We start from the raw sequence: 11,951 nt of genomic DNA, 5'->3' as shown, positions 1-11,951 counted from the left end.
CCTCAGGTCCACACCCCCCACCAACCCAACTTCCACTCCCGGCACCTTCCCCTGCAACTGCAAAAAATGCAAAACTTGCGCCCATACTTCCCTCCAAGGCCCCAAGGGATCTTTCAATATCCGTCAGAAATTCACCTGCACCTCCACGCACATCATTTACTGCATCCGCTGCACCTGATGTGCCTCCTATACATTGGGGAGACAGGCCGCCTACTTGCGGAACGTTTCAGAGAACACCTCTGGGACACCTGCACCAACCAACCCAACCGCCCCGTGGCTGAACACTTTAACTCCCCCTCCCACTCCACCAAGGACATGCAGGTCCTTGGCTGCCTCCATCACTAGACCATGGCAACACGACACCTGGAGAAAGAGCGACTCATCTTCCGCCGAGGGACCCTCCGGCCACAGGGGATGAATGTGGATTTCTCCAGCTTCCTCATTTCCCCTCCCCTCCACCTTTTCTCAGTCCCAGCCCTCAGACTCAGAACCGCCTTCTTGACCTGCAATCTTCTTCCCGACCTCTCCGCCCCCACCCCCTCTCCGGCCTATCATCCTCACCTTAACCACCTTCCACCTATCGCATTCCCAACGCCGCTCCCCCAAGTCCCTCCTCCCTATCTTTTATCTTAGCCTGCTTGGCACACCCTCCTCATTCCTGAAGAAGGACTTATGCCCGAAACGTCGATTCTCCTTCTCCTTGGAGGCTGCCTGACCTGCTGCGCTTTTCCAGCAACACATTTTTAAGCCCTATTATTCGATCATTGATTATCTGAACTTCTGATTATCCGAACAAGATCTCAAGGTCCCGATGCTTGGGTAAACTGTATTGTCTGAACAAAATATCCCTGCCCATGTTGTTCGGTTAATCGAGTTTCCTCTCTATATGTCAGCCTGAGAGAGTGCATAGCTGCTGATGAGGACTGTTTATGGCTAGCAATGGGTTGTGTGTAATAGCAGACCATGTGATGATAACGTCTGGTAAGTGGGATTGAGGTAAGGAAATAGGGGAAGGCACCTCAAGCCCTAAAATCGTTGAACTCAATATTGAGTCCAGAAGGCTATATAGAGTTCCAAGTTGAAAATGAGGTGCTGTGCTTCCAGCTTGCGCTGAGCTTCACTAGAGCACTGCAGCAAACCTGAGACAAATGTTGGCCAGGGAACAGAGTGGGGTGTTGAAGTGGCAGGCAACTGGAAGCTTGGTCTTTTACATGGGCAGAGCGTAGTGTTCTGCGAAGCTGTCACCCAGTTTTTTCTTTGTTTCCCCAATGTAGAGGAGACCACATTGTGAGCAGCGAATGCAGTAGACTAGATTGAGTGAAGTGCAGGTAAAGTGCTCCTTCATCTGGAAGATATGTTTGGACCCTCATATACTGAGGAAGGAGGAAGTAAACAGGCAGGTGTTACATCACCTGTGGTTGTAGGGGAAGATGCTGTGGGGCTACGGGTTTTTTTTTAAGTGAAGGTGGAGTGGACCAGGGTGTTCTGAAGGGGAACAGTCCTTTCTGAAGGCTGACAAAGGAGGGGAGAGGAATATGTGTCTGGTGGTGGCTTGTCGAGCTTGTCATGACTGTTTGAAAGAATTACCCAAAGGATCCCACCCCCCTGTCTGCAAATTCTACTCCACGTATTTCTTCCAATTAAAAAGAAATTCTTAAACTCAATCTGGTATCCTCATGACAGTTGAACTGTTTTTTGAGGTAGCATATCCTTAACAGCTGTCCTGCAAAAAGAGAAAAGGAAAACTATAAATGCAAAGGAAAAGGAGAAAGAAAGCAAGAGAAAGTTTATTGTAATGCTGTTTATTTCTTCCTTAGAATGAAGGTGGATCAAAAACTGATCAGGGCAGCATGGAGGATCTTTCAGAGAATCGGGGAAGTGATGATGCAGATGGGTTTCTTCCAGCCTTGCCTCAGCCAGCAGAGCCTTTCCAGAGTCACAGGAAGACTGCCCTGACAAAGACCAGGAAGATGGGCTCAATGGAGGTAACTAATGGGGAATTGATGAGATAACTAATGGGGAGTTGATATTCAGCACATCACAAAGTGTTCACATTTGGTGCTCATCCACAATTATCCATCCGCACCAAGGAAAACAATCCCAGCTTCTCCAATTTCTGTGTGCTTAATTGTCACTTGAGCCCTATTGTACTGTCCATTCCTGGTCAATGACAGGCACCATTTTATAGAGATACCCAGTTCATGCAGGAAAAATGTTAACCACAAACAATACTTCAGGTTAAGTGATGAATGCAGGGGATGAAAGTCTTCACTGGTTAAAATAGTCATTTATTTCTAGTCCAAGGTGTAGTGCATTTACTGTGAGCCCAATTCAGAATTGCCTGGGTTGAGGTGACAGGCTAAGTTCCTACTGTCAAGTGATTCAGATAAAGCATTTTCTGTGCTCCATCTTAAAGTTGCAAATAAAAGAGCTTGATTAACCGTGAATTAATGGGCACGCATTTCTGTAAATGCACAAAGCAGTTGGTTCTCAGATTATTGGGTTATTTTTATAATGGACTGCTGACAGAGAGTATGACCAGTTCACTTGTGGTGACCTATTCTCCTGTTGTGTAAATTCTCTTTGGGTTGCATTTGTTTTTCAATACGAAGGGAAGTTTGCCCCATGGTTCTGAGTTGGATGCCACCAATTGCTACAATAACAGAGTTGGTATTTGAGAGTTGTAGATAGATCATGTCCAGTCAATGATTTTGCCAGTAGTTACTGAAGTCCTCACTGTGTTGTTTTCACTTTTTAATGCAAAGTATCTCTCTTGCTGGCAGGTGCTTTCTGAGAATTCTTCAAAATACAGCGGCTACCGGTTATTGGCTCCTCCATATTCTAGACAACTGTCTGATGTTAAGCAGAGTGGTCTGGGTAAGAAAGTTAGACACATCGAAATCTCTGAAGAATACAATAGTGGTGCAGCTTCACAATTTGCAAACCACCATAAATAGCAATTGCGTGATTTTAAATCTACCCACAAGTACTAATGTAGCATGCAAAGACTAAGCATTTGCTTTCAGATTTTAACCAAACTTCAGAAGTGACTTTTTTTTTCATCAAGCATTGACTCTTTAGAATTGTTAGGAGCTATAGACCAGTTTCCAAAATTCCAATTAGCCTTCAAGCTGGGGGTAGCAATTTGTTTGCAGATACTACACAGACTTTTATTTACTCATGGGGCAGGTAGCACCTCTACCTATTACCATGCAGTCTGTGTTATTCAATAGTATTAATAATATCATTCACCATCACATCATCTAATACCTTCTAGATGAACGTTTAGTCGAGAAAGCTTTAATCTTTAAAAGAACATGACAAGTTGCTCAAATTGTTATTTGGGAGATAGTGGGGGTAGGCAGAAACATGAATAGGAACGCCGGATGCAAGAGAAAAATGGGCACAGGTCCAAATTACATGTCCCATTTCAGGAATTCCAGTGTGATTGGAAGTGTGCAGAAGTGATTTATCCAAGGTACAACCTGGGAAAGACTAGAAAGGCTTTGTTTTTTTTTCCATGAGTATGCAATAGAAATATTGAAGATTGAAATGAGGGTGAAATAGAAATATTCAAGGTTTGTGGGGTTTTGGTAAATAGAGGGAAGCTGAGGTTGCTGGTTTTGAGCTAGTAACTCAATAGCCTCAAGATCATATTGATTTGACATCACAAATAGAACAAAGGTAGCTAGTTGCTTATACTTTGAAGAACTTTTTTAATTAACTGGAAAGACCTGGCAAACAGTGGTGGACACATTCAATTTTGCAAAAGAAAAATTGTAAATGGTATAAAAGAAGGGCAAATCTTGAGATGAAATGTTGAGCTAGTTCAGATAATGCATGGGCTTGCTTTAAAATCCTGTTATTGTGAGTAGCTGTTGGGCAGTAATCCTCAATACTCACATAACTAGTTATAATGTTGTGCAATGCTGATCTCCAAATGACTCTTCGGGATGATTAATTGCTTATATGTACTAAATGGGGAGAAAGAAGGGTACCAAGTGCAATCAAGGACCAGGCACTAAACTTCCACTTTTGGAACATTACACAGGATGTTAACAGGGTGGGTTAGGTATGCAGGTTTCAGATGGCATGCCCATGTGGGAAAAGGACTTTGTCAAAGCACAGCTGCTTCTCCTGTCCAGGCAGTGATGTAAAAGACAATTAACTTCTCCCCATAGCTGTTAGCCCTTTGCAGCAGCTACCAGGTTGTCCAAGGCCCAGGAAACCTGGTCACTCATAGTAAAACGTTCAAAGCAGTTTAAGTCAGAGGTTGCCACATTGGTAACATAATAAAATATAGATATGTGTTTCTCCTGGAGTGGTGCTTATGGTTGTGCGTTCTATTTTAGACCTTCATCTGTAAAACTCAAAAGTTGATGGGTTGAAGCTGGAAAAAAGACACTCACTCATTCACTAGCACACTTCTACTTCACACACCCCACAAACCCACCCACAACTCAGACCCCCATCCCTCACACAGTTCCCCCAGTTCACCCTCATACAACACACACCACCTCATCACTCTCTCGACTCCTTCCTTGCCGGTCTCCCTTGTGCTCTGCCTCGCGCTCTCCCTCTCTCGCTCCCTTTTTCTCTCTCTCGCTCCCTTTCTCTCTCTTGCTTGCTCCCTCCCTCTCTCTCGCTCCCTCCCTCTCTCTCGCTCCCTCCCTCTCTCTCGCTCCCTCCCTCTCTCTCGCTCCCTCCCTCTCTCTCGCTCCCTCCCTCTCTCTCGCTCCCTCCCTCTCTCTCGCTCCCTCCCTCTCTCTCGCTCCCTCCCTCTCTCTCGCTCCCTCCCTCTCTCTCGCTCCCTCCCTCTCTCTCGCTCCCTCCCTCTCTCTCGCTCCCTCCCTCTCTCTCGCTCCCTCCCTCTCTCTCGCTCCCTCCCTCTCTCTCGCTCCCTCCCTCTCTCTCGCTCCCTCCCTCTCTCTCGCTCCCTCCCTCTCTCTCGCTCCCTCCCTCTCTCTCGCTCCCTCCCTCTCTCTCGCTCCCTCCCTCTCTCTCGCTCCCTCCCTCTCTCTCGCTCCCTCCCTCTCTCTCGCTCCCTCCCTCTCTCTCGCTCCCTCCCTCTCTCTCGCTCCCTCCCTCTCTCTCGCTCCCTCCCTCTCTCTCGCTCCCTCCCTCTCTCTCGCTCCCTCCCTCTCTCTCGCTCCCTCCCTCTCTCTCGCTCCCTCCCTCTCTCTCGCTCCCTCCCTCTCTCTCGCTCCCTCCCTCTCTCTCGCTCCCTCCCTCTCTCTCGCTCCCTCCCTCTCTCTCGCTCCCTCCCTCTCTCTCGCTCCCTCCCTCTCTCTCGCTCCCTCCCTCTCTCTCGCTCCCTCCCTCTCTCTCGCTCCCTCCCTCTCTCTCGCTCCCTCCCTCTCTCTCGCTCCCTCCCTCTCTCTCGCTCCCTCCCTCTCTCTCGCTCCCTCCCTCTCTCTCGCTCCCTCCCTCTCTCTCGCTCCCTCCCTCTCTCTCGCTCCCTCCCTCTCTCTCGCTCCCTCCCTCTCTCTCGCTCCCTCCCTCTCTCTCGCTCCCTCCCTCTCTCTCGCTCCCTCCCTCTCTCTCGCTCCCTCCCTCTCTCTCGCTCCCTCCCTCTCTCTCGCTCCCTCCCTCTCTCTCGCTCCCTCCCTCTCTCTCGCTCCCTCCCTCTCTCTCGCTCCCTCCCTCTCTCTCGCTCCCTCCCTCTCTCTCGCTCCCTCCCTCTCTCTCGCTCCCTCCCTCTCTCTCGCTCCCTCCCTCTCTCTCGCTCCCTCCCTCTCTCTCGCTCCCTCCCTCTCTCTCGCTCCCTCCCTCTCTCTCGCTCCCTCCCTCTCTCTCGCTCCCTCCCTCTCTCTCGCTCCCTCCCTCTCTCTCGCTCCCTCCCTCTCTCTCGCTCCCTCCCTCTCTCTCGCTCCCTCCCTCTCTCTCGCTCCCTCCCTCTCTCTCGCTCCCTCCCTCTCTCTCGCTCCCTCCCTCTCTCTCGCTCCCTCCCTCTCTCTCGCTCCCTCCCTCTCTCTCGCTCCCTCCCTCTCTCTCGCTCCCTCCCTCTCTCTCGCTCCCTCCCTCTCTCTCGCTCCCTCCCTCTCTCTCGCTCCCTCCCTCTCTCTCGCTCCCTCCCTCTCTCTCGCTCCCTCCCTCTCTCTCGCTCCCTCCCTCTCTCTCGCTCCCTCCCTCTCTCTCGCTCCCTCCCTCTCTCTCGCTCCCTCCCTCTCTCTCGCTCCCTCCCTCTCTCTCGCTCCCTCCCTCTCTCTCGCTCCCTCCCTCTCTCTCGCTCCCTCCCTCTCTCTCGCTCCCTCCCTCTCTCTCGCTCCCTCCCTCTCTCTCGCTCCCTCCCTCTCTCTCGCTCCCTCCCTCTCTCTCGCTCCCTCCCTCTCTCTCGCTCCCTCCCTCTCTCTCGCTCCCTCCCTCTCTCTCGCTCCCTCCCTCTCTCTCGCTCCCTCCCTCTCTCTCGCTCCCTCCCTCTCTCTCGCTCCCTCCCTCTCTCTCGCTCCCTCCCTCTCTCTCGCTCCCTCCCTCTCTCTCGCTCCCTCCCTCTCTCTCGCTCCCTCCCTCTCTCTCGCTCCCTCCCTCTCTCTCGCTCCCTCCCTCTCTCTCGCTCCCTCCCTCTCTCTCGCTCCCTCCCTCTCTCTCGCTCCCTCCCTCTCTCTCGCTCCCTCCCTCTCTCTCGCTCCCTCCCTCTCTCTCGCTCCCTCCCTCTCTCTCGCTCCCTCCCTCTCTCTCGCTCCCTCCCTCTCTCTCGCTCCCTCCCTCTCTCTCGCTCCCTCCCTCTCTCTCGCTCCCTCCCTCTCTCTCGCTCCCTCCCTCTCTCTCGCTCCCTCCCTCTCTCTCGCTCCCTCCCTCTCTCTCGCTCCCTCCCTCTCTCTCGCTCCCTCCCTCTCTCTCGCTCCCTCCCTCTCTCTCGCTCCCTCCCTCTCTCTCGCTCCCTCCCTCTCTCTCGCTCCCTCCCTCTCTCTCGCTCCCTCCCTCTCTCTCGCTCCCTCCCTCTCTCTCGCTCCCTCCCTCTCTCTCGCTCCCTCCCTCTCTCTCGCTCCCTCCCTCTCTCTCGCTCCCTCCCTCTCTCTCGCTCCCTCCCTCTCTCTCGCTCCCTCCCTCTCTCTCGCTCCCTCCCTCTCTCTCGCTCCCTCCCTCTCTCTCGCTCCCTCCCTCTCTCTCGCTCCCTCCCTCTCTCTCGCTCCCTCCCTCTCTCTCGCTCCCTCCCTCTCTCTCGCTCCCTCCCTCTCTCTCGCTCCCTCCCTCTCTCTCGCTCCCTCCCTCTCTCTCGCTCCCTCCCTCTCTCTCGCTCCCTCCCTCTCTCTCGCTCCCTCCCTCTCTCTCGCTCCCTCCCTCTCTCTCGCTCCCTCCCTCTCTCTCGCTCCCTCCCTCTCTCTCGCTCCCTCCCTCTCTCTCGCTCCCTCCCTCTCTCTCGCTCCCTCCCTCTCTCTCGCTCCCTCCCTCTCTCTCGCTCCCTCCCTCTCTCTCGCTCCCTCCCTCTCTCTCGCTCCCTCCCTCTCTCTCGCTCCCTCCCTCTCTCTCGCTCCCTCCCTCTCTCTCGCTCCCTCCCTCTCTCTCGCTCCCTCCCTCTCTCTCGCTCCCTCCCTCTCTCTCGCTCCCTCCCTCTCTCTCGCTCCCTCCCTCTCTCTCGCTCCCTCCCTCTCTCTCGCTCCCTCCCTCTCTCTCGCTCCCTCCCTCTCTCTCGCTCCCTCCCTCTCTCTCGCTCCCTCCCTCTCTCTCGCTCCCTCCCTCTCTCTCGCTCCCTCCCTCTCTCTCGCTCCCTCCCTCTCTCTCGCTCCCTCCCTCTCTCTCGCTCCCTCCCTCTCTCTCGCTCCCTCCCTCTCTCTCGCTCCCTCCCTCTCTCTCGCTCCCTCCCTCTCTCTCGCTCCCTCCCTCTCTCTCGCTCCCTCCCTCTCTCTCGCTCCCTCCCTCTCTCTCGCTCCCTCCCTCTCTCTCGCTCCCTCCCTCTCTCTCGCTCCCTCCCTCTCTCTCGCTCCCTCCCTCTCTCTCGCTCCCTCCCTCTCTCTCGCTCCCTCCCTCTCTCTCGCTCCCTCCCTCTCTCTCGCTCCCTCCCTCTCTCTCGCTCCCTCCCTCTCTCTCGCTCCCTCCCTCTCTCTCGCTCCCTCCCTCTCTCTCGCTCCCTCCCTCTCTCTCGCTCCCTCCCTCTCTCTCGCTCCCTCCCTCTCTCTCGCTCCCTCCCTCTCTCTCGCTCCCTCCCTCTCTCTCGCTCCCTCCCTCTCTCTCGCTCCCTCCCTCTCTCTCGCTCCCTCCCTCTCTCTCGCTCCCTCCCTCTCTCTCGCTCCCTCCCTCTCTCTCGCTCCCTCCCTCTCTCTCGCTCCCTCCCTCTCTCTCGCTCCCTCCCTCTCTCTCGCTCCCTCCCTCTCTCTCGCTCCCTCCCTCTCTCTCGCTCCCTCCCTCTCTCTCGCTCCCTCCCTCTCTCTCGCTCCCTCCCTCTCTCTCGCTCCCTCCCTCTCTCTCGCTCCCTCCCTCTCTCTCGCTCCCTCCCTCTCTCTCGCTCCCTCCCTCTCTCTCGCTCCCTCCCTCTCTCTCGCTCCCTCCCTCTCTCTCGCTCCCTCCCTCTCTCTCGCTCCCTCCCTCTCTCTCGCTCCCTCCCTCTCTCTCGCTCCCTCCCTCTCTCTCGCTCCCTCCCTCTCTCTCGCTCCCTCCCTCTCTCTCGCTCCCTCCCTCTCTCTCGCTCCCTCCCTCTCTCTCGCTCCCTCCCTCTCTCTCGCTCCCTCCCTCTCTCTCGCTCCCTCCCTCTCTCTCGCTCCCTCCCTCTCTCTCGCTCCCTCCCTCTCTCTCGCTCCCTCCCTCTCTCTCGCTCCCTCCCTCTCTCTCGCTCCCTCCCTCTCTCTCGCTCCCTCCCTCTCTCTCGCTCCCTCCCTCTCTCTCGCTCCCTCCCTCTCTCTCGCTCCCTCCCTCTCTCTCGCTCCCTCCCTCTCTCTCGCTCCCTCCCTCTCTCTCGCTCCCTCCCTCTCTCTCGCTCCCTCCCTCTCTCTCGCTCCCTCCCTCTCTCTCGCTCCCTCCCTCTCTCTCGCTCCCTCCCTCTCTCTCGCTCCCTCCCTCTCTCTCGCTCCCTCCCTCTCTCTCGCTCCCTCCCTCTCTCTCGCTCCCTCCCTCTCTCTCGCTCCCTCCCTCTCTCTCGCTCCCTCCCTCTCTCTCGCTCCCTCCCTCTCTCTCGCTCCCTCCCTCTCTCTCGCTCCCTCCCTCTCTCTCGCTCCCTCCCTCTCTCTCGCTCCCTCCCTCTCTCTCGCTCCCTCCCTCTCTCTCGCTCCCTCCCTCTCTCTCGCTCCCTCTCTGTCTCTCTCTCTCTCTCTCTCTCTCGCTCTCTGTCTCTCTCTCTCTCTCTCTCTCTCTCTCTCTCGCTCTGTCTCTCTCTCTCTGTCCCTTTCTCGCTCCCCCTCTAACTCCTACTCGCGCTCCCTCCCGCGCTCGCACCTGCGCTCATCCCCGCTCATTCTCTCTCTGTCGCTCCCCGTCTCTCCCGCTGTCTCCGTTGCCTCTCGCACCCGTCTCGCTCGCTGCCACCCCCGCCTCACCCTCTCTCGCCTCCTTAGAATCCCCTACCATGTGTAAACAAGCCATTTGGCCCAACAAATCTACACGGACCCTCCCAAGAACATCTCAACCAGAATCACCCTCTCCCCTATCCCTGTAGCCCTGTATTTCCCATGGCAAGCCCACCTACCCTGCATATCCCTGCACACTCTCGGGTAAATTCTCTTGGCCAAACCATCTAACCTGCACATCTTTGGTCTTGAAAGGAAACTGGAACACATGGAGGAAATCCATGCAGACATAGGGAGAATGTGCGATCTCCACATAGACTGCCGGAGACTGGAATCTTCACACTCTTTTTCTCTCTCTCTCACCACCTTCACACTCTCTCTCCATGGATGTCTATATTAAAATTCTTCCTGTGGGTTCAGCGCCTGGATGATTGTTGATTAACTTTAAATTTATTTTTCAATTTAGATTTTCACTTAACTTGGGAGAGATCAGTCTATTGGCTGCAACTTTCTACACAATGGGGAATGAGGAAATTGGAGCAATCTCCATTCTGGTATGACAGGGAGAGTTTCTTTAAGCTGGAGACCAGTGTTCGTTGTTATGGCAAAGTTGTAACAGTGTCATCTACCATCTAACTGTGCTGCGCCTGACCTGGGAATGAGTGTTTCTTGCTGACAGTGGGTGTTTCCCAAGGGTAATAGCCCTCTTCTTGACAAGTACAAAACATGTTGGAGCTAAATTTATAATGAAAACTGACCTCTATTGATGCTTGCTCTTTAACATGGACATTTTTTTAGTTGGATTAACTTGGATTGTTTGTTTACAGGCCAAGAGACTTCCAGGCTCTCTCTGGCTTGTTAACCCTGAGTCAAGAGTGTGGTGCTGGAAAAGCGCAGCGGGTCAGACAGCATCCGAGGAGCAGGAGAATTGATGTTTCGAGCATAAGCTTTTCATTCCTGATGAAAGGATTATGCCCGAAACATTAATCCTCCTCCTCAGATGCTGCCTGATCATTGTGCTTCTCCAGCATCACACTCTCTACTCTCTGATCTCCAGCATCCGCAGTCCTCACTTTCTGCTTATTTCCCTGAATACCCATTTAACAAAGCAACTTGGGATTTAGCATACATTAGTGTTGTGGAGTGGTGATTTCAGAACATTTGCACAAATTTTGACATCTTGGCTACCTATACGTCAATGCGAACATATTGACTAACAAAGTTAGCAGTAACCTCCTCCTGGCTACTTATTTTCAGTGGGCTGATTTCAATTGTTCAGTGTTCCTACTGACAACAGGCAGCAGTCTTAGTTATTCAACATAAATCAATAACCCGTGTAATTTATCTAGCACTTTTAGCACTTCAAAATATCATAAAACACTCCAGTGGAATCTAGGTTGAACTAAAATTGACATTGAACTATGTAAGGAGGTATTAGGAATGCTATCAAAAAGCTTGGCCAAAAAGATAGGCATTAAAGAAAGGAATAAAAGAACTTGTATTTATATCCCAACCACTGAATATCACAAAGGAATTTATAGCCAATTAAGTACTTTTGAAGTGTAGCAATTGTTACACAGCTGCCAAGTTATGCACAAGATCCTGGAAATTGCAGTGCAATAACTCCCAGAATATCAGTTCCATTCGTGCTGGCTGAGGGGCAAATACTGGCCACGATAAAAAAGAGCAACTTCAAAAGGAGGGTTATTATCAGGAGGGAATTCTAAAAGGTTAAGACCAAATGCCTGAAGGGCAAGATTTGAAAAATGTACAAGAGAACAGAACTGGAGGAACACAGTATATTTTAATGGTTGTAGGGATGGCAAAACTTAGAGATGTGGAAGGGTGCGGCCATTGTAGCTGAGATTCTAGATTTGCAGGGAGTAAATTCAAGAATTTAAAGCGTAAATCAAGGTTGGTGGAGATCTGATGACATTGTTAGAGGCTTAAACCCATTTTAATGCATTGCAGAATCCATTGAGTGTTTTTTTTTATTTCAAAAATATACTTTATTCATATATATTTAATCTATACAATTGGACATGTCATCATTCTGTAAACATTCCATTTCTTTACGTATCGAAACAGGGTAATCATTCATATTCACAGGTTAGTGCGATTACATTGAGCTCAGACGCCATCGGAGCCCAAATGACTGCATGGGCCCCCTGTTCTTCGTTAGGCAGGCAGATGTTAGACGGTGGTCTTTCCCCACCGCGCCTTGGCGGCAGCTGCCCCAAGCTTCAGCGCGTCCCTCAACACGTAGTCCTGGACCATGGAATGTGCCAGTCTGCAACACTCAGTCGGGGTCAACTCCTTCAGCTGGAAGATCAACAGGTTTCGGACCAGACAGAGAGCGTCCTTCACCGAGTTGATGATCCTCCAGGCACAGTTGATGTTCGTCTCGGTGTGCATCCCGGGGAACAGACCGTAGAGCACGGAGTCCCACGTCACGGCGCTGCTCGGGACGAACCGCGACAAACACCACTGCATTCCTCTCCAGACTTCCCCTGC

At 53.0% G+C, this 11,951-nt stretch overlaps 1 protein-coding gene across 10 annotated transcripts in view; it reads left to right on the top strand.

Annotated features, from left to right (window-relative positions):
- ppip5k1a (diphosphoinositol pentakisphosphate kinase 1a) overlaps positions 1-11,951 on the top strand; it is a 162,220-nt gene that overhangs the window by 102,829 nt on the left and 47,440 nt on the right. For all 10 annotated transcript variants that reach the window (XM_043680432.1, XM_043680429.1, XM_043680430.1 and 7 more), the window contains 2 exons: positions 1,818-1,985; positions 2,784-2,877. In XM_043680432.1, the coding sequence (XP_043536367.1) occupies positions 1,818-1,985; positions 2,784-2,877 (262 nt within the window). The remainder of the gene's footprint in view (positions 1-1,817; positions 1,986-2,783; positions 2,878-11,951) is intronic.

The sequence above is a fragment of the Chiloscyllium plagiosum genome, chromosome 40 (genome assembly GCF_004010195.1).
Source record: "Chiloscyllium plagiosum isolate BGI_BamShark_2017 chromosome 40, ASM401019v2, whole genome shotgun sequence".
Classification (NCBI taxonomy): domain Eukaryota; kingdom Metazoa; phylum Chordata; class Chondrichthyes; order Orectolobiformes; family Hemiscylliidae; genus Chiloscyllium; species Chiloscyllium plagiosum.
The sequence above is the reverse complement of the archived record's forward strand: the minus strand, read 5'-3'. Positions and strand labels throughout refer to the sequence as shown.